Source organism: Cupressus sempervirens, chromosome 1 (assembly GCF_028749045.1).
Source record: "Cupressus sempervirens isolate cs-2001-9-10 chromosome 1, ASM2874904v1, whole genome shotgun sequence".
In the NCBI taxonomy this organism is placed as follows: Eukaryota; Viridiplantae; Streptophyta; class Pinopsida; order Cupressales; family Cupressaceae; genus Cupressus; species Cupressus sempervirens.
In genome coordinates, this window is record NC_143118.1 from 305,915,069 (window position 1) to 305,938,015 (window position 22,947).

At 36.8% G+C, this 22,947-nt stretch overlaps 1 protein-coding gene across 3 annotated transcripts in view; it reads left to right on the forward strand.

Moving 5' to 3' along the window:
• ITN1 (Ankyrin repeat family protein) overlaps window positions 1-22,947 on the forward strand; it is a 72,763-nt gene that overhangs the window by 14,410 nt on the left and 35,406 nt on the right. For all 3 annotated transcript variants that reach the window (XM_089823463.1, XM_089823462.1, XM_089823461.1), the window contains one exon: window positions 8,277-8,807. In XM_089823463.1, the coding sequence (XP_089679589.1) occupies window positions 8,333-8,807 (475 nt within the window). In that variant the 5' untranslated portion in view covers window positions 8,277-8,332. The remainder of the gene's footprint in view (window positions 1-8,276; window positions 8,808-22,947) is intronic.

Genomic DNA, 22,947 nt, shown 5'->3' on the forward strand with positions numbered 1-22,947 from the left:
CCCCATTTGGTCTCTAATATAAGAGCTTTGCATACTCTAACCATTGAGTATCTCTAATATTGTTTTCTACTTGTTTTCTTAACTGTTGTAACTCTCTCGAAAAGCCCTTAGGATTATGTTTCCCTAACAAGATTAACTCTTTCCTTCGAGCAATCACATAATTATCTTTTTAAAATTTGATCAATGGCTTGTATTCCTTTATATTTTCTTTTCTTTCTTTTCTCCCTTTATTCACATCCTTGCATTCTTTGTCATACCACAAATTAGTTGGAAAAGTGTTTGAAATGCCCCTCTTTGGTCTTGATGTCTTACATGCTTTTAAGGTTCTTTGAACTAGGGGGATCATCATATTGCTGTTTAAGTGCTCATTCTCTCCATTGTTGTCCTTGAAATTGCTGTTGTAACTAATCAATTGGAGCTGCCGTTCAAGAGTAGTGCAAATATCTCTTTATTCTTACAATTTATAAGGACTTTACCCAATTTATAACCTTTTGTGCTAACACTTTGGGTCTGTTCACTTTTCGGTCCTCTTGCTCTTACATCATATTTAATAAATAGAGGGCCTGTGGTCAAAATTTAATTCCATAGGGTAGCTTTCAATCCTAAAATACACTAGTTTGAGAATAGTTGAGTGAGAGCATATCGCATAATCCACCACACTTTGCCCATTGTATGTTTTACAAGTGATTCATTTTAATCTTGTTCAATATTTCATACTATTGCAAATAACTAGTCTGTGAAGGCTACAAAACCCCAACAACTCTGCTCCAAAGTGTGACACACATCCCTTGTCGTCTTGAAAAGTCCTTTTACTAAAAATATCTTCACATCGCTTTAGCCGCAAGGGGTTACTGTCCTCTGCCAAATCGATGCCCAATTGAATAGATTGGTTGCCTGCTGTCGTAGCATTGAAATCTCCCATTCAGATCATGTTTCTTGTAGAACTAAAAGCAAAAATTCCTTTTTTAAAGCTGCAAAGGGGTCTTCATTGTCTAGATTCGCTCTCTTGTAAAACTTTGAGCTTTTAGGTGTGAAATAACATGCAGCCAGCCATGTGATCCCCTCGCTATCCTCAAATTTCAGCCAAATAAATTGTTTATTTGTGTCTTATTTCTCCACTTTTATATTTTTGTTCCATGTTTCTTTTATTAGTATTGTGATCCCCCCATTACCTTTGCCCGTTTCCGTCTCTTCATTCCAAAGAGAGATTTTGTTGTATCCTTCAGATTTTGGATTTCTACATTCTGTGTTCATGTGTTTCTATGAGATAAATAATGTCTTGTCCCTCGGCTATGGGTCCCAACCTCAGTCCTCTCCTCCACGAGTATCCCCTACAATTCCAATTCAGCTTGTGTAGACACTCTTGTGAGGCCACAAATTCCTATTTGTGAGTCGCTGGTCTATCGACGACCTTTGCTTTGCCATTGTTTCAACCATGCCCATTTACCTACAGCTCTTGCTGATTTTACTTTCTCCCATTCTTTGCTCCTCTCCTCTTGCTGGATAACTGTTAAATCATCATCTAAATAGATGTGAGCATCCCTAGGTGACCCCCTATTCTTCAAAATCACATTCTTGTCCTCTATTCTGCCTAAAGTAATTATCATGTCTGTTTTTCCCTACTCCCATACTTCTGCCAATCCGTTTTGCTTGTCTTATATTCCTTGTCCATTACAGCTTGTCCCTAAGGAAGTCTCATTCTAGAATATTTGTTTTTTCCCAATCCCTGTAGTCGTTCAATCCTTAAATAATGATATTTATTTCTTTCTCCTATTTGTCCTTTTCCTCTCGAATCTGTTTCTTGATTTTCTTTTAAATTATTTCCGTTTGTTCCAGTGATGGTTCGTTTACCACTTCGGCCCAAGATTTTTCCTCTTTTATCTTCTCCTTTAATTTATTTCTCTCAATACCATATCTGCTAGTGTCGCTTGAACCTCCTCTATTTGTGTTGCAGTTGTTGGTTTTGTTAGTTCAGATTTGCTTCTCTCTGTTCTTTTGTTGCAGTCCATATCTTGTTTGAGGCTGATTAATTCTTGATGACCTCTCTTAATGTCATTTTTAGATTTAAAACCTGCCTTTTCAGCCATTTGTTTTCTTTCTCGATTTCCCAACTAGCTACTGTAACTTCCTCCAACTTTTCACTCTCTATTTGCCCCTTTGCCTCTAAGGCTTCAAGTCTCCTTAAAATGTCCATAAGGTCACTTACGTACAACTCTGATGACCAAAGCAAAGGGAGGAAGAGGGGCTGTATGAGTCTTGTAGGAACCTGCTGCCCACACCCCCCCACACTTGCCCCTTTGCTCACCACCTTCTCTGCCATGTCATATTTGATTCCTTCTTGAATTATCTAGTTATTTGTTGTATCTATTGTAGGATCCTTTGAGGCAACTAAAAAGGTAGGTTTTTAGCTTCCCTAGGGAGAATCATGATACACTGTTTTTTTTGCAATTGTTTCTTCTTCCGAGCTTGTCTCCATTTTAGAATCCCCAAATATTGCTTTTCGTTTGCAAAAATAAACTTAGTGTTTATGTTGCGTGCTTTCCCTTGTTGAACTTTTTGTAAGATGGATTGCCATTCTAAACTAAACTATGGTTGTGTCCTTGCTTGTTGAAGATTACATGGTGTCCACTATGCCAGCCCTAGGCTGGTTGGGCAAGGGTTTTGACCCAATCTCTGACCATTATTAGACCCTTGAGCCCTTGTCATAGAATAACCTAGTCCCAAACTCAAAATGTTTTGCATGGTTTTGGAGGAGTCTAGAGGCGCTAGAGACCCAAGATGCCCAAAACCCCAAATTGTCTCTATCTTAACACCTCAACTTGTCTCCCGAAGAAAAAACCCAGTTTAAAAGTTTGAAATGGTTTGTTAAAATCCCTAGTTTGCAATTTCCTGTAATGTCCTTAATTTAGCAGGTTCCTGTAGCCAGGATTGGTCAGCTCATCATCACGATGCTTGTGAGTTGACAGTGAGATTTGAGGGTCTTAGTTGTGGACTTGCTATTTTTAGTAAGTCCAACTTTGGATACTTTCTTTTTTTTACATGCACTGGTGGTGCAGTTGGTTGGTCGTCAGTTGCACAAGATGGAGCTATTTATCGATGGAGTTCATATTTATTTCATTATCACGAGGCTTCATTGTAATTAATGCTCTTTATCTAATTATATGTTATAAAAATGATGTTGTGAAGCTGAAGCTTCTTTAGTGAAAGGTGTGAAGATGAAGCTAAGTTGCACAAATGAGATTATAAATATGACTCTCGTTTTGAGAATTAATCATCCAATGAATTGTTAATTTCCTTGATATTTCGCTGAGGGTTTGATTGCGAGTTCTGAAGGTTGTTCTTGAATTGTGCTACAAATTGCTGCTGAGGTATAGCAATTTGTCCTTACTTCTCTTCTGTTATTACTGTATCTGATAAGTCTATTATGCAAGGGCGATTTGAATCTCCAAGGATCGATTGAGAATAGTATTGGTCGTAGCAACACTTTTAATTCATCTGCAGATCATATTGAGGATCGAACCAGTTTGATAGAAGGCTACTGTCCCTGGGTAAGGCAATGTTTCAACCTGTTGAGGCGGCATTTATATGTTAGAGGCCTGTGTGCTCATGTCAGAGGCCTGCACTAAGTGTAGAAGGGGCCTGCGTTGGACACCAAGAGCCCGTGATTAGAATTTAAGAGGCCACATTGTAAACCAGGAGTCAACACGACTATTAGAGGAGGCTGCGATCAGTATTGAAGGCAGTATAAAGTTATGAACACTTATTCTGCTTATCGTGGCTACCAAAAAGGGCAATATCAGTGACTGTTGTAGGCATGTTGGGAAATTGGAGTGTCTGCTGGGCAGATTGTAGCATCATTGTCTTACGAATTTCACATCCACGATCCAGGTTCCATTGTAAATGCATTTAGTTTATACAATTTCAATTACTGTTATGTAAACAATTATAATTGCTTAGCAAGAGGCTATTATATATATGTGTCAATTTATTTCCTAGCATTGCATTTGGTTAGTCTATATTTATATATTTCAAAAAGAACAAAAAAACATATATATATCCGAAAATACCAAAAAAAAGGAAAAAAAAAAAAAAGAAACTAAAAAAATCATCTTTGCATCATTAGCATTCAACAGAGACAGTTCAGGGTCTTTACATTTCCAGATTGAGCTTGAGATTTGTAAGTCTTGGTCTAAGGAAGTTAAAAAATACTTAAAGACCACAGGAAACAAAAGAAAAGAAATAAGATGGTGGGGCTGACCTGTTCCCTGTTATCACTTTTCTGAGATCTGCTAGTTGCTTGTGCTCTGAAACCCTGCTTTCTGTTGTTGGTGCTGCCATTTAGAATTAAAACCCTGTTCCCTAGTGGCGCCTACCTGTTCCCCACTGTCACTAATTTGAAACCCTGCTCGTGCTCTGTAAATCTGGTGCTCTATGTATCATGTATACCTAGTTCGATTGTTCTCCCACGTCTGAAATGAGACCGCAATGAGATGATGAGATGATGAGATGATGTTGTAATCTACAACACCTTTATAGTATGTCAGTATTTTATGAAAAAAAAACAGCTAGGGACCATATGTATACCAAAATTCCTTTCTCAAGAAACAACACTTCTTGGGTCCTTTTGACGTGTGGCAAGCCATCAACAAATTCCCTGAAAAGTTCAAATAATCTAATCTATTAGCCAGTAACCATTTCAATATTTGTTGAAATAAATCAGATCTGTTTTATCTGCCACAGTTCTCCATTGTTATGGATCTTTGTTCAATAAGTCAGTGAACAACTCTATTTCAATAATCCCCAGGTTTGGCTCATCAGAAATGTTAATGTTAATGTTTGAGTAAAGGAATAGGGTACCATTTGGATAGATAATAAAGATCCTCTATATCTGTTGGAAACTACAATTGGAGCAGTTGTTTTTTTGTCATTGATTTCAAACTTTATTGGTAAGAAACTTACTAACAGTGTAGAGTGCCATATTAGTTGATTGATGAAGAGGATTTGAAAAAGAAGAGATAGCAAGGTGAACTAGTAAAGTTGTTGAGTGAAAAGGAGTAAGTACAATGGAACTATAATGGGCGCTTGATCAGTTGGTATTTGAGAAAATAATGTGTTGTTTGATCATTGTATGAAGTGTGGAAGAAATGATTGAAGCTAAGCAAAACACAAGTTTGACCTCGTAACCTCTAGTCAATGAAGAAGTTGAAGTAGAAGATTAAGGAACTTAAGTTATAGCCGAGAAAATCAGTATTATCCGAGTGATAGTAGTGACCAAGCAAGATGAAGAAACGACCGAGTGTAGTGAAGGCCGAGCAAGACGAAACAATAGAGATCGAGCTACCCAATGATGATCGAGCTGAAGAACATAGTGATGATCGAGTGTCAACAAATTAATAGTTTATGAAAGAATCAAGATTTGAGGCCGACAGAGTTGAATTTACGAATTGGTCAAAAGACGTAAATGATAAGGATTGAGGAGTTGGTGTATTTAATGCATGAATTTAGTTTGTTAAGCGATCTAAGGCGAAGATTTAATGAGAAGTTTCTAAAAGTTTCAAGGAAGAAGTAGAAGGACAAAACTATGAACAGATTCAATGAATTTGATCAAACCCTAAGATATACGGCTATGTTTAAGCGGTAAAAGATCAAACCTGTCTATTTAAGGAGGCATATGAGATGATTTGCAATTATTGGTTCGCTGGCGAATTTGTGAACAAGTGAAAAACAAAGTTGCAGAGGAAAAGTGAGAAGTTGGTGAATGTGAGAGTGCTTGAAGAGTTGTTGAGTAGATTAGAGTTGGAGAATCTGATGAAGTCTAGTCAATGAACTAGAAATGAGTTGAATGGAGATTTGAATTTGCAAAGTGAGTTGTGTTTTACTAGATGAACCTAGTTGTTACTTTCTAACCATTGTGGCAATAAAATCCTTTAATCAAGGTTGACCTAATAGTCATATTGTAAATCCTTTAATCAAGGTGACATTCTAATGGGATGTTCTAAAGTCCTTTAACAAGGCCACTCCTAACAAGGTGATTAAATTCTTTAACAGGGTCATGCCTAATAGTGTGTTTTGTAACCTTTAATAGGGTTGCCTCTTAATCGAGCTCACTTCAGAAGACTGAAAAAGTGGTAGCATGTTACTTGGTTGTTTTTCCCAAATTGGGTTTCCATGTTAAATCCTGGTGTCATATATGTGTGGATGTTGTTTTATGTTTCATGCTATTTATTGTTACATATATTTTTTATTCAGCATATACTAAACAGAGAGCTAAGTGTTGAACGAATAAGTTGGATTACTCATGAGTTGTTATATTGGCCGAGTGGATTTATAAGTTTGATTAAGCTGTTTGAAGTTGTTAAAAGTTTAATTGGTACATCTGGACCTAAGGATAACTGATCTCAGTTATTCTAATCATTCTAATAGTATCTTGAAGTAAATGAGAAGCCTTCTGTGACATGTTCACCATCTCAAGCTCCTCTCCTCGTAGGAATGTCTCCATGCCTCTGAGAAATACCTCTGCTTATTTCTGATGAAAAGCTCCCTCCCCAAGCCCCCTCTTCCTCCTAAGGTCCAACATGAGCTACTTGATTATTTGGAAGAATTTTTTAAATTATCTCCAGCCTTCTTTATACCAACCTCTGTTCATCTCTCATCTTGGCCACCAAATGACCACATATGGTTCTAGAGGTTCATTCACCCTATCTGCAGAAACATTTAATGGGATTGAATGCATTTTTCAAAGTAGGTCTCCTACATTAGCTTCTTAGCTCTCCTGATCCAAATTCATTGTTAATCTTCTTTCTCTAGAGGAATTGCTCAATCTCAGCCACATATGGATAAAGTATTTGGTATTTTAACATATTGAATACTGTTGTATCTAAAGACCACCATCCAAGGATTGTCTAGAAAGATAAAAGAAAATAATCTCATTGCTTCTCTGCTCCGCTATTTCCTTCACCTTTCTACGAGCAATGAATTTATGGTAGCTGATATCTGTGCTTGAGGGTGTTAAATGCCTGGTGAAATGTATGCATGTTGAAATCATTGAAGACTTGAAACAGTTTATGTTTTCCTTTACGTGTTAGTCACTCCCCAAGTGAAAAAGGGTCAAGTGGGTCTGCTTGCATGTTCTTTCATCGTATGTATTCTGGTAGAGAATACCCATATTGGTTGGGATCATCCCTCTGACAAGGAACCTGATGTTGACTTAAGTGGTAGCCCAACCTCTCAACTTTCAGCGTAAATCAAATCCGTCTGGCCACATGAGAATCTTCTATGAACTTCTGCAAAGGGAATTATATTATCATAGAAGTCAATAAAGAAAATATTTTTGATAGCTGTTATGATAGCTTAAGTACAAAGGTCAATGCTATGATAGTTCATGATTTTGTGATTGAAAGCAGAGCTTATAAGCCCAAAGAATCTTTTGATAGCTTTAATGGTAGATTAAGTACAAAGGTCAACAATAGTAATGATAGTATTAACCGAAATTGGATGCCTATCTATTAGTTCACGATTTTGTCATTCACAATAGAGAATACAAGCAAAACAATTCAGTCTACTGTTTGAGTTTACTCATTTTTCAATCTTGATATGGTTGCTGCTGGATTCATCTTAATTCCTTTTTAAAATAAAAAATGAATCTTTCTTCAGTCATTCTGCTGATGGGTATGCTGTTTTCTGTCATACATTATACAGTCCAATGACATATGTTAAAATTTTGGTGAAACTAAGAGCATGTGACAAATAAAGTGGTGGCCCTGTTTGGAAATTGTTTGTTAATTAACTCTCAACTATAAAACCAAGACTGCAATATCATAGTGCTTGTAGAAAGTTGAATAATCTATTTATTAGGTAAAATATATTAGTCCTGGCTTGATTATGAATTACAGTAGAGTATTTTATTTCTTCTTATGGCAAATACATGCATTTCCATGCTTCCCTGACAGGACTTGGAGTGTATTTTAGTAAAGACATAATCATATAGTTGCTTTCTGTTCTGATATAATTTCAACTTGTCCATCCATTGATGAATTCTTTTGTCTAATCATTAATAAGCTGATGAAGAACTCAATTGTTCAATATATCTGGCAATATTTATTAAAGCTCAAGAGAAATGTTGTTGTTTTACTATATTTTGTCAATCAAATTTGTATATGGAATAAGTTTTGAGTATTTTATTAATTTGATTTAACTATTTTAGGCCCTTCTATTTGAGGAAAACTGATAACAGAAGGCCAATGCAGTAGACATGCTTATATGTTGAATTTTTTCAGGTAGAGCTATAAATTATTTGCAAGACAATTGTACAGGGTGTCAACTAAATTTTATCATGTCCAACTCTGGGGAAGCACCTGAGAACCCAGGTTTATTGTTGTCCAACTCTGGGAAAGCCCTGGATCAGCCAGGTTTACTGTTGTCTAACTCTGGTAAAGCACTGGACCAAACAGGGAAAAAACAATATGTCAAGCAAGTTACTGGTAGACATAATGATACGGAGCTACATTTAGCAGTGAAAAAGGGAGATTTAGAGGCTGTGAAACAGCTGTTGGGTAATGTAAAATCTAATGGCTTACAGAGTCCTCAGGCAGATCATACAGTGATTGATATTGAGATGAGGGAGAACTTACCAAGTCTGGTGGATGAAGTAAATGATCTAGGAGAAACACCCTTGTACATTGCTGCAGAACGAGGGCATTTGGAAGTTTTGAAAGAGCTTTTGAAGTTTGCCCATGCTGAAACTCTTACTAAAAAAAACCGTGCTGGATATGATGTCTTACATATTGCAGCAAAGCAGGGCCACATAGGTAACATTCTTTTCAATTTTGTTCTTTTGAGAAATACTTTATATTTTCTTTGGTATCATTTGTAAATGATCATGGTGTTAAATGTTTCAATATGTCAGTCTCTTTACATTTTAGTATTAATCATTTGCATCAGTGCTCCTCATTTTTGAACTTTACAAACATAGTAAGAGAAAATCTTTCCTACCTGCACAACCGTGGAGGTGACTGAGATAATGCAAGGTTTTCATTCATTACTCAGCTTGTAAGATTTCTCTGCCTGTAATTTTCCTGTTTTTGCATGGATAGTTTAAACTTTAGGCAGAGTGAGATACAGGCTCCTCTTCACACAGCAATGTAAGGTGGTGTTATTGATAATTAATAAAAAAATGGTCCGAAAATGACTGTTCTATCTTCTCCAAAAAGCAGACTTAGGTGATCAAGTGTTAGCTTTTTAGCTGAAAAAAAAGTATTTGAGGTGATAAGTGAGGTAACTTACATCCTTTTGCTAACAAACCGTGTGAAGACACTAGTGTCTCACAGAGTAGGGCTTCCTTGACACCTTCAACTTACAAGTAGGTTTCATAGATCAATAATAGGAGATTAAAACAAGAAATTGCATGATTGGATTAGACTGCAGGTTACCCTCTCATGGTTGCTAATTAAAAACAAGAGCGTAAGGGAACATGACCTCTATTTTTCCCCCATTCCTCTTCTCTAGCTGCTTATAAAGATAAAATTGCTCTATTCTGAGAGGAAATGTGCAACTATGTATTACTTGGAATCTCTTATGCTGAGAATCTTGAAGTCCTGATTTTTTCCTGTTTTGTACCTAAAAGTGGTTAATGACAGAATCTTTAAGTTGTTTTTAACATGTCAGCATATTGGTAGTATCCCATGTGTTATGATACTTAGTAGGATTTGACTTTATAATGCCTGGTGTGCATCTTTGTTTTTCTAGGAAAATACTTTTCTCTTTTTCCCTGCTTTCTTTTTGTACAAAAATGTCACATCCACTCAAGATATGACATCTTCATCCTCTATATCTTGCTTTTGTATATCTAGCAGGATTTCGTAACTTCACTTAGACTGGTGGTACAGGAAGGAAAATGACGCTTATTTTTGCACCGTCTAAGTTTTGTCTATTTCTATATTGTGATCTTCAACCTTTGTTACGGAATTCCTGTTTAGTTTTCAACGAAGATACTGAGTTTGGAGTCTAGACTCTTCGAGCCGGGTCTGGATTCGTGCAGCGAACCCTGTGCAGACCTGCCACGGACCCACAGGGACCTAAGAGGACCATGAAGGACCCTGCACGGACTGTGAAGGATCCACGAGGACCCACGACCCATGAGGCCAAAAAGTATGTTAAAAACACAAAAAACTATATATATATATATTTCCTTCCAACCTCAAAAGGAACCTATTAGAATACCATTGTCTTGCTTTTTGTCACCACAAAATAGAGGTAACAGTATGAAACTTTTCCAATTAAGTTTCGCATTTCTATGAGAAAGTTCGTTATTTTATTGGTAAGAACTGATCAAAAAAATATAACCTATATATATATATATATATCAGTGTTACAAGACTCGGACTCGCCTTTGACTTGGAAAGTCAAAATCCAACTCGGACTCAGACTCGGCGACCGGACTCAGCAAAGACTCGAAAAATTGAAAAACTTATGAAATTCAAAGATTTTTAAGGATTTTAAGATTGTTTCATGCATCTTTTAGTCAATTAACATCAAATACACAATAATTGAGATAAATAGAAGCTACTTAATACACATACACAATTTTGCATAGATCACATTAGTATAAAAGCGAATTTGTGAAGGAAAAAAAACTGAATAACACAATATAAAGTTATAAACTATAAACTAATAAACATAGTGTCACTCCAATGTCAGAGACTCAAATGTCTACAATATTCATGGATTACAAAATCCATGGTATCAAATTCAAATGTTCAAAACATATATCAAAATAACAACTAGAGCCATCCTCTTTGCCCTCCTATGAGTGCGCCTAAAATAAGTCATGGAAGACTCTAGAGCCATCCTCTCTCCCTATGTCTGAGGCTGAGCCTGAACCTCATCCTCATCCTCATCATCATCATCCTCCTCACGCACATAATCCTTGTCATCAGCCTGTGATCCATCACTCCTAGCCTCAGAGTCCTCCACTTTGTCTCCTCGTGCTCTAGCCTCCTCAATTGCCATCGCTGCTGCCTCAGCCTCCCGATCCACCTGATCTACCCACTCCACATCTTCATCACTGAAGATAGGATCATCCACTTCTGTGTTCCACTCTGCATGAGAATCAACATTCTCTAATACAATCGGTGTTGTATCGGTGCCAAGGATCTGTCTATGGCGAAGGTGAAGGTTGTAGTGAACAAAGACAAGATCATTTAATTTTTTCACTGCCAACCTATTGCGCTTCTTTGAGTGTATGTGCTTAAAAAGACTCCAATTACGTTCGCATCCTGATGCACTAGATGGCTGGCTCAAGATGCGAATCGCGATCCTCTGTAAATTTGGCACCTTTGTGCCAAACATCTACCACCATCCATTTGAAACAAGAAATTTTTAAATCATATCAATTACTTTGAATTTATCAAATTAAGATGGTAATAGAATTAATATTAGAAATTAGAATGTAGAATCAAAGATTTTTAGAGTTTATCGGGCATCAATGCTGTCCTATTTTTCTTGCACAACTCTCATGCAAATAAGTCCCCTTGAGCTTTCTTAAATAGCTCAATCTCACGAACTATATCTGTGCTAACTACTGAATCAGGTGACATTCTCTCTACAACATCGTAGAGGTCGCTCCACACCTCATCGTCAGCCTTGAAATGTGGGTTGAATTGGTATGCTGGATTAAGGAAGTAGGCCGTTGCATGTATAGGCCTGTGAAGTAGATTGTGCCAACGTCTATCAATGACATCCCATATAGGCCCATACCTATCTTGATTCCTTGCAAAAAAAGAGCGAATGACCTCCTTCACCCTATCTATGCTCTCATAAATGTAGCCCATTGAGGGCTTCTCTCCATCAACACTTCATAGGAGAACAATAAGCGGCTTTACAAATTGCAATCATTATGAAAGTTGGAAAAGAAATAATCAGCTTTAAATTTTTTCTTTAAAAAATGAAAAATAATTTATAACATAATTTCATAAACAAAATAAAGTTGAAATGAGGAGAAAAAGGAAAATTACCGTCACAATATCAGCAATCAGTGTCCAAAAAGAAGGCTCGTCAAAAACATGATCAGCTGCAACAATCCCTGTAGTGGTCTTTGCATATGATGATGGAAGCCACTCCTTACTAACAAACATGGGTCTCAAACCTCCCTTTGAATCAAGCAAGGATTTCAATGTGAGGAAGTTGGTTGCAAATTTAGTGACCCCTGGACAAGACAACTCTTTTTGCTCATTGTTTTTCCTCATGAGGTTGAGGACCCATGTATGATTATATATGAATTTGCATACACTCCTTCCTCGCTTTATAATTGTTTTGATTCAAAGGAGTTTACCAAGATCCTTTAACATGAGTTCAATGCAATGAACAGCACAAGGGGTCCAAAATAAGTGAGGGTATCTCTCCATAAGAAACTTTCCTGCAGCAACATAATTTGTTGCATTATCAGTAACTATTTGCACCACATTCTCTTCACTCACATCCTTTATCACTTCATCCATTATCCCACAAAGATATTCAACATTCTTTGTTTTTCCCAAGGCATCAACTGATTTCAAAAAAATCGTGGCACCTGAAGAAAAAGAAACAAATTAGTATAATGATTAATGATGAATCATAATTTATAAATTCATAATTTATAAACTTAATCACTTAAGTACAAGTTCTACTTCTAAATTTTAATGTCTAAGACTCTAAGTACAATTACAGTTTACCTAATGAGGAGACAAGAAAGTTGAGGAGTGTTCTACTCCTTCTATCAGTCCAACCATCAGTCATGATGGTGCAACCCTTTTTCTTCCACACCTCACGCTGCTTTGTGATTTCAACTTGTACATCAGCCACCCTTTGGTTCAAAATAGGGCCTTCTAACTCTTCAGCACTAGGGGCTTTGAACCCTGGACCACAAACAACAACAACATCAATTCCAATTTGCCAATAAGGGGACTTAAAACAAATAGAATAAAATTTAAAGTTAAACAAATTAGTATATTAGAAATAAATTTGAAAACAAAATACAAATTAAAATAAACAAAATAAACATATTATTGAAAGTTGAAACTTTGAAAGCAAGAGAAGATTTAAATTTAAATTTACATAAATAAGTACCTTGCTGCATTGAATGAAATGTTGTTGTAGATGAAGAAGTCTCCAAGTGCCAATTTTGAATAATCATGTTTATTCTTGTTCCAACCCATGCCCTCAAGCGATGGCTGTGCACCTGGAGCCGTGCGTGGAGCAAACATGGAATCAAGTGTTGATCTTTGCTTACGAATGCGAGGCTCAACGGTCACACTCGTAGAAGCAGTGGCATCCGTAGGTGGAGTAGGGGATAATGGAGAGCGAAAACTAGAAGACCTCTGTTGGGCTCCGGCTAGTTCTGCCATTTCTTCATATTGCTTCTTTTTCAATTCTTTTTTCTACATTTTTTCCTCTAGAAGAGTTTGCATGTCTTGCATAACATCTTGGGGTACATCTTTGCATTTTTTAGCATCACATCTAGGTATATTTGCTAGGTGATACTTCAATCTATTTATTCCTCCCCCATTATATACTACACCACAATGCCAACATGTAACAACTCCTTTTTTGTGCCCCGGAATGGCATGTTCCCAAGCCCTATTCTTTGCTACTACACTTGGGTCTATATTAGGGTTAAATAGAGGCCTAGTTCCACTTCCCTCACCTTGAAGTTGAGACATTATGTCAAATTTCAATGGGTTACTGTTCGCTGCTAGCCTGCTGCAATATGAATGTAAACAAAATGAGAAGTAAAAACATAGTAGACTAGTAGCAGAGAGTAGAGAGCCCAAACAAATTTAAACAAAATGAGAAGTAAAAATATTAAAAAATACGAATGTAAAAGTTTAAAACATAGTACAAAACAACACAAAAAAATGCAACAACTTGTAGCTTACCTCTTCAAATTTGCACAAACAATGGAAATGCAAGTTTGTAGAAGCCTCCTCCAAATGCTCCCTTAAGCTCCTCTCAATGCTTTAATGCAAGCTAGAAAGATGCACAAACCATTAGCAATCAATATGGGAGAGCAAACTGGTTTTCTGATTTCTCTTTCAAAACCCCACTATTCTTCTCTAACTCTTTCCTCTCTCTTGTGAGCACAAGCAAATGGTGGAATGACCTTTTTAGGTCAATAACATGTTATAAAAACCGAAAAAGTCAAATTAAACAAAGAGTTTTTATTTATTTTTGCCCTTTTCTCACTTACTCGCCGGTGAGAATCCATGCCTCGGGACTCGGTGAGTCCGAGTGGACTCTGCCAGGACTCGGCCAAGTCCGAGTCCAGAGGTAGATTGCCTCGGAAACATGGACTCTGCCTCGGATTCGCAGAGTCCTCGTGTGACTCGGTGAGTCCCATATATATATATATATATATTTCCTTTCAACCTCAAAAGGAACCTATTAGAATATTGTTGTCTTGCTTTTTGTGACCACAAAATGGAGGTAACAGTATGAAACTTTTCCAATTAAGTTTCACATTTCTATGAGAAAGTTTGTTATTTTATTGGTAAGAACTGATCAAAAAATTACCTATTCATATAATGATCTGTTTTACTGAACTTTCGTCAAGTCTTTTTCGTTTTTTGAATTTGTTAGCCTATGCTTGATTTTTGAGGCCTTCAACGTCCCTTTTTGTGTTTTTGAGTGCTTGTTTAGTTGGTTTTAGTCTTTTTGTTTCCTTCAATCTCTTGCTTTCGGTTTTTCGTTCAATTCGGTAAATCTTAGAACTTAATTGGACTTGTTTGTCAAAAGATATAACCATTAAATTGCCCAAAAAGTGGACTCTCCAAGCTCAACTTCATATGTAAAAACATTAATGTTATATTTTAATGTTGAGTTGCACTTTTTGAAAAATATAACTTAAATTCACTTCATGTTATGTTTTTAAGTTACTTTATGACTTAAGTTTAACAGTGAAGTCATTATAGTGCACTTAATGTTATATTTTGATGTTGAGTTGCTTTATAATATTTCACTTAATTCACTTTATTACTTTATATTCTATTTTGATGTTGAGATTTACTTTAATGTTATATTTTAAAGCATTTAAGTGAAATGTTACTTTTTGAACATATTTACACTTTATATGTAAATATATAGTGTAATTATGATATTTGACCCGTTTAAGTGATATTTGCTCGATAGTCAATTAGACACGTGCTAAATAGAAAACTTAAGTGATGTAGCTCAACAACATGCCTTTTTTTATAATATGTTACATGCAAAGGCATCTAGATAGTGAGATTTACCTCTTGCATGCAAATGCAAATAGCAAAAATATGCAAATGCATCTAGAGAGTGAGATATACCTCTTTCATGCAAATGCAAATAATTAGAACATGCAATGACACTTGGAGAGTGCGATTCACACTTGAAGGCAAAAATAAAACATGTCATTGCATTGGAGAGTGTGATTTTGCTCTTGAAAAGAAATATTGGACTTAGGCAAACAAAAAATGCATTTTAAAACATGTAATGGGAGTCCAAGAGTGTGATTTGCATATAAAATGCATTTTCCAGCCAAAACGTCACATGTAAAGGCTCTCTATGAGTGCGATTTGCACTACTCACTTTGCATATGCATTTGTCCCATGTGTTTCACTTTGGAGAGTCTGATTTTACTCATAAGAAGAAAACATCGGAGTTTGAAGGAAAAAAAAACCATGCATTTGCATCCCAAGAGTCTGATTTGGCATTAAGAGCATTCATTCCTCTAAAATTTTACATGTAATGGCATCTTTAGAGTGTGATTTTCACTAGAACTCACAAATACAAGCATTTTAACTCATGCGTTTGCATCTAAAGGGTGCGTTTTGGCTTTTGAGTGCATGTAAATGCATCTGGAGTCCATGTTTTTCTTCCTTAATGCCAAAAATGTCTCATGCAAATGCATTTCTTGGGCATCCTTTTCACCAAAAACACCTGTGTCCCAATACATGCATTCTCCAAAAACGTTTGGCATGTAGATGACTTTGGCAACCACATTTTGGCCTCTTGAAGCAAAAATCCCATGTTATTAGGTGTTCTAAAACCGATTTGCACCACAAACTTTTGAAGGAAGAAAGTTGCAATAACATCTTGGTCTTTCATGCACGTGTTTGCCCTTGGAGACCATGATTTGTATTGAATCTTTGAATTCTTTAAAGGCTCTTCTTGTTGTATGCGTTTGTACTTGGAGAACCTGATTTTGGAGAAGACATGTTCATTCAAACTTCTCTTTCCTCCATTTTTGGCTCATTGAGCTTAAAGTAAGTATAAGGATTCAACTTTTTTTGTATTTCTTACTTGTTTTGCTACAATATTGCATTCTTTGGCTCATTTTTGCCCATTTGTTCAAATGCAGCCCTATTTTTTTGCATTTAGTTTTTAAATAAGTTTGAAATCATCATGTTGTTGCACATGCAAAAGTCTTCCAACTCCAAAAAGAAAATTGCATGTAAAGAACGATTTTGAAGTTTGTCAAGTTTGAGTCAAAAGCAAGAGGTAAGCTGTTTAGTTGTTTAGTTTTTCTTTCTTGTTTGTTGCTTGTTTTTAATTTGTTTTTGGAGAAAAGTTGAAGATTTACGCACAAGAATGCAAGTGCATTTCCATGTTTCCACCTCCCATACTTCATCCATTTTCCAAACTTATTCATTTTCCTCTTTTGCATACATATAATTGCACTCTCTGAACTTGATTGCATGTTTTACATTATGTAAAATGAGGAGTTTTTACCACATGCAATGGCATCTAGAGAGTCCGATTTGGGTGAAAACTCACATTTTAAAGCACCCAAACTCTCATCTTGCACATACCCAAATGCTTCCAACTTGCATTCTTGACCTTTCCCAACAAAAGCCCTATTCTTGCCCATATGTGTTCCATCATCCTAAACTCGGCTTTGGCTACTTTTGCCCAAAATACAAGCTGTTCCATTCATTTTCAGCCTTCAAAAGTGTTCGGTAAATATCTAATCCATGCTTCGAACACCCTTTTGTCATGGATCCTCATTGTAACTCAAATCCTAAAGTTTTTAAGAATCCGATCTCATAGGAAGATGTTTTCATCTTCATGTTGCGACACACTCTTCAAGATATGTCAGAATATCCTCAAAGAATAGAGACATCCCGTCAAGAAGACATGCTTCGAATCCAAGGAAGCAATAATTCATTTGGTCTCCACTTTCCCAATGGCTTTCCTAGAACTCGAGTTCGTGTGGGAATGCACCAAAACACTTTGATTTGTAAAAAACAAAGGAGAGAAGAATCATTTGAAGATGTTGATGGTAAATTTGTTCAGGTTTACATCTAGCCATCATTGAGAAGGTTTTTGAAAGAGTCAGAAACTCCAGAATGTGTGAATTTGACAAAGAAGAATTCACAACTGTGGAATGAGGAAAAGGTTGATTACATCAAGTTTTTAGATGACAAATGACAATTCATCAAAGAATGCAGTGATGTGAAATGCAGGAACTCCCGATTCGTCAATCATCCATGATTGCACCATCAAGTACAAGGCCTTTGTTGATAATCTATAGGATTGATTCATCTAGAATCAACAACTTCAACATTGTTTGCAAGTGTTTTTCAGCTTTGTAGTTACAGAAGATGAGTTGCATGTGATGCAAGTGCATGTAATTCGATTACATCTCCTCATGACATGTAATCCAATAAATCTTATTTCTTAGTTTTTCCAAGTTAAAGTGGTTGAGTTGCTCCCACTTTCACCCCTTTCTCTCACTTATTTTTCTATATAATAAGTCCCCCCCCATTGTAAAAATCATCTTTTATTGTATGCAAGAAAGCTCTGCCAAACTTGTGTAGCATAACTTTGATTGTGGAATACCAATTTAGAAGAAAATTGAATAAAAAGAAGCAATTTGATTCGAACCTTTGACTGGAAGCAATTGTGATAGCATAAATTGGAAGCTTTGATTGTAATTTGTGTCTGTTATCTTTGACTCATCTTTTATTGTGATGAAGGTACGCTCTGATACCATTGACGAAGGGCCACACCACCCTTACCAACTCACAACCAAGAATGCAACAATATGAAGACAAAGAGAGATAAAATGCTTCCCAAGAAATTTTATTAAACTTGAAAATCCTTAGCAATTACAATAACCTTTCTGCAAGATCTCTCAAGATCCAATCCAAACCCAAGCTAGTCCAGATCCATGCTTTGGTAGAAACCTCCAAGATCTCAACTTGTGCTCGCAAGCCACCAAGCAACCTCCTTGTTTCTAAACCGCAGTCACTAGCTCTTCTCCAACTTTATCCAAGATCCAAGTGTAAACTGCCTCACATTCGGTGCTCTGTCCACAAACTCAGGAAAACTCACTCTTCACTTTCTCCTTCTCTTTCACACCTTCTAACTTTCTCACCTTGAAGCTTTTCCTTCCAAAGCTTTACCTTCCACAGCTTCTACTTCTCGAGCTCCTTCTTGAGCTTCTCCTTCTCAAGCTTGATTAGAAATGCTCATATGCCTTGCTTAAATAGGCACTTACCACCCAATACATGACTTATCCACAACCTTTTAGAATTCCTCCGACACAATATCCACAACCTTCTACAACTTCCATAACCTTCTAGAATTACAACTAAGCACCACCATGTGACCCAATTAGAAAATTACATTTCCTTTATCGATCACAACAAATATTAAATGCAAGATTTAAGAAACTTTCCACAAGCTTCTAAGATGCCACCTACACACCTCGATTAATGGAATGACAACTAATTTCTTATTTTTTATTTATGCCACCTTTGCACCTTGAAAATAGATATTCCTCTTTTCTCCCTTTTATCCATTTTCTATTTTTTTCTTTCTATTTTCGTCACTTTCTCTCTCTAGAAATTTTTTATTTTTTATTTTAAATTTTTTTTTTTTCCCCATGCAAGATGCTCCTACATCATATTGCATGTTTAAATAATAGAGCATAGTGAGTTAAGAAACAATAAGAGCCAAAGCTTTGACTAGGAGCGATTGTGGTGATACAAAGACTAGAAGTTTTGATTGTAGCTTGTATTACCATCTCAAATTCACAAAAAATAGTTGGACTTTCCCTACTTCTGGAAGTCTTTGTGCCCCAATGGTAGAAGTTTTTCTTATAGAATAGATTAAAACTAAAAATAAGTTATAGAATAGAAATCATCTACTTATAAAAGTATTTTTGCTAGACAAACAAGACTTAGAGCCAAATTGGTATGCTTTCAATCAACCTTTGAGTTGGTGTTGGTTTATCGATATTGCCATTTCCAGCTATTAGATAAAAGTGTAGTTTAGAAATTTAATTTTGCCCATTACTCGCTCTGCACGTAGGTGAATTCTTTCTTGAAAGCCAAGAAGAAAGAATATTGGTAACACCCCTTACAAAAATCTCTCAACTTCTTACTTACCTTGAGTTGATCCAAGGAACGGTGAGAGGGGGGAGCCTTCTCTTGAAGGTAGGAGAGACTCTGTCTCATATGTTGTGGCTGGTCTACCTATTTTGTGACAAAATTTGCAAAAATCGTCAGTTGCAAAATATCCACCCAACAGTTTTTGGCATTTTTTTGGGGACACAACGCACCTTTGAGAGCCTCATGCTTTCATTTGAAGCATATCCGTGTCCTTTTTTCATTGTAAATTTTTTCATTTTAATTGTTTCAAACATTTACCAAGGACATGTAAATGGCCCAAGGTCCTTGGGGAAACGCTTTTGGATCGTTCAATCTAGCTTTGCCTCTACATGATCTTCCTGATGGTTCGCAAAACAACCTTCCCAAGTTCTTTGATGATGAACAACACCATCCTAATCAACATATTGTTGCTTTCTACATTGCAGGCAGTGTTCATTGTGTTGGATATGAGAACTTGTCTATAAGGTTGTTCGTGGAAATTCTCCTGACTAGTTTTACCTTTACTACCATGTACTATCACAAACTGGGCTACTCTTATAGCCAAGTTTGAGGAAAGGTTCAAGTCTTCTAAAGATGCTCATGCGTTGTTGCCCCAACTTACTCAGCTGAATAAGTCATCTCGTGTGCCTATGTGTGAATTTGTTTCTCATTTCAATGAATTGATACGAAGAATTCCAATTGTTGCTCAACTTACAACTGCAAATTTGAAGTGTTTCTTTATTAGTACTCAAATTCCCGAAGTCAATTTAAGGAGAGCAACCCCAACCTCTCTTATAGTTGTACACACATTGGTGATTGAAATTGATTACGATCTTATTCTTGCTGGGAAATAAGAATTGAAGCAAGTGGGTTTGAAGAAAGTCATCATTCTTCCAATTCACCTTCTTCCAACACGAGGACGGATCTTGTAGTGCAAAGGTTAGCAAATGAGTTACTTGTCCTCAAAAGGAAAATAGCTGAGCAAGGCATGTTCTTTGTCCCTCATGAAGATGTACAAATGAGGCCTCTTCCAATTGTTCCTCGTAGTTCTATTGTTGGGAATCGACAAAAGTTAGTTTCACCATAAAAGAACCTTGTAATTGAGAAACCATTAGCAAAGACAAAAGTGAAGCATCTTGTATTCAAAGCTATTGCTCTTGCTATTCTCTTCTTGGAAAAGGAAGAAGACATAGTTGACAACTCTCATATCTGGTGTGTGCAGTCTAAAAAGGTCAACGATGAAAAGATGGGGAAGGAATTTTTTCTTCGAATGTTCTAGATAATCATATCATAAAAAAGGACATGCAAGCAATTATTGATCAAGCTGAAAATGATGCATTTGTATCTAAGGTCATGAACTTGGGAACACTTTGCATAAATATTCTATCTTAGAAGAAATTCTCATAAACAATAACAATTTTCCCAAGTCATAAGTTTGTGAATAGTAGGTTGAGGTAGGCAGTACAATAAGGTCATTAACAGAAAGACCTGAGTGAGGTTTTCCCAAGCATCTTGAGGTGCTAGTAATTGATGAGCCAGTCAAGCAAGTTATAGCTGGCAAGAAGAATCCAAAATTTGTTTAATCAAGGGGATGTCCAATCCGACATCTTATTTGGTTTGAGGCTAACAAAAAGCTAGATGTTCCACAAGTACCTAAACATGAAGATACTATTGTAGAAGAAGCCAAAGAAGCATGTTCGGTTTTGGAGGAGCAATTTCAATTCATGAACCTATCTTGGATCAGCAATACACATGGTTCATCTAAAAGGGTGAATTTTTCCATCTCTTTTGGGAGGTGTTACAATAGGCATTGACATCATTGCTCTAGTTGTTCGTTTTCTATCTATATGAAGTTTCCTGTGAACATGCAAGATGCTGAAAAAAGGTATCTATTTTGTTGAGCCAGTAAATGGTTTTGTCTATTAATTTGCATTATTAGCTAGTTTTAATTAGGTAGGCTTTTGCTTTGTTTTTAATAAGCGCGCTTGCACAAGTTTGTTTTATTTTAACTAGGTTTTCTCTGCGTTAGTCGCTTTAGATTTTTGTTAGCTTTGTTTATGTTGGTCGCTTGACTCTATAGCCCAATGGAATAGATAAAGGCCTTTGATAATCTACAGGATTGATTCATTCAGAATCAACAACTAAAACATTTTCTTCAAGTGTTTTCAGCTTTGTAGTTGCAGAAGATGAATTGCATGTGATGCAATTGCATGTCCTCATGACATGTAATCCAATAAATCTTCTGTCTTAATTTTATTGGGTCAAAGTGGTTAAGTTTGTTTACCATACTGGGGTAAAGAAATTAATGCACACAGACAATGAACAAGAACAATAGAACTCCTATTATTTGCATATGCCAAAGATATTACATTATGCTTATGATAATGATTTACAATGACCCAAGAGGGTGTATAAATACTTTTCGAAGAATCTTCCTGAAGGGGTCCGACGGCTATACGACAATTACCGAAGGGCCCATTGGCTACATAAAAAGAACCTTCCCAAAGGGACCCGTCGGCTACATAACAAGAACCTTCCCGAAGGGACCCGTTGGCTACACAATATTTACTTACGACATCATCCCCCCCAAAAGAAAAAGTCGTCTCCGGACGACAATTACAAACTATCTGAGACAATTAAAAAAAATATATTGACTGACTAACTATAGCTAGATAAATCTGCTTCTGCTACATCACTTTCACATTTGTCTTGTGCCTACACCAAACTGGTCTCCAAACTACATTGCATCTGCAGACTCTGCTAACACAATACTGTCTCCTTAGCTAACCTTGATAGCCACCCATGCCGCTTTCTCTGTTTCCAACTCCTGGGTACCCTGAGCCAAGTGTCACTGTACTACCTCCAACTAGATGATTAGCTCCTCCCGAGCTCTCTATGTCTCCACCAAGACAGCCTCACGTCCAACACCTACTCCAAGTGCCTTTGGTACACAGACACTGTATGCCTGCAACAACTCTAGGTCTCATCAACTGGTCACACTTCCCACGACTGATAACCGCAACGACTGGGGGTCTAGGGGGCAATGCCTCGAGTGGGGTTGAAGGGCAGCGCCCTTGCGGGGTCTTGGGGCAGCACCCCAAGCGCGCTCCTTGTCACGATACAGGGCGGGGTTGAGGGGCAGCTCCCCTCGCCGCAAAGACCAAATTAACACTTTTGAAGCCACAAAAAACACCATTTTTGTGGCTACATGACAATTACCGAAGGGCCTGTCAGCTACATAATAAGAACCTTCCCAAAGGGGACCCATTGGCTACATAACAATTACCTTTCCGAAGGCACCTGTCAGCTACTCAATATTTACCTACGACAAAGTTGCTCTCTCTTTTTCCTCCTCTCTCACTCTTCATCTTTTATTGTGCAAGAAAGCTTTGCCAAACTTGTGCATGAATAACTTTGATTGTGTAGTACCAATTTGGAAGAAAAGTGAATAAAAAGAAGCAATTGGATTCAACGCTTTTACTGGAAGCAATTGTGATAGTACAAATTGGAAGCTTTGACTGTAATTTGTGTTTTATTGGCTTTGATTCATGTTCTATTGTATGCTTAAATAATA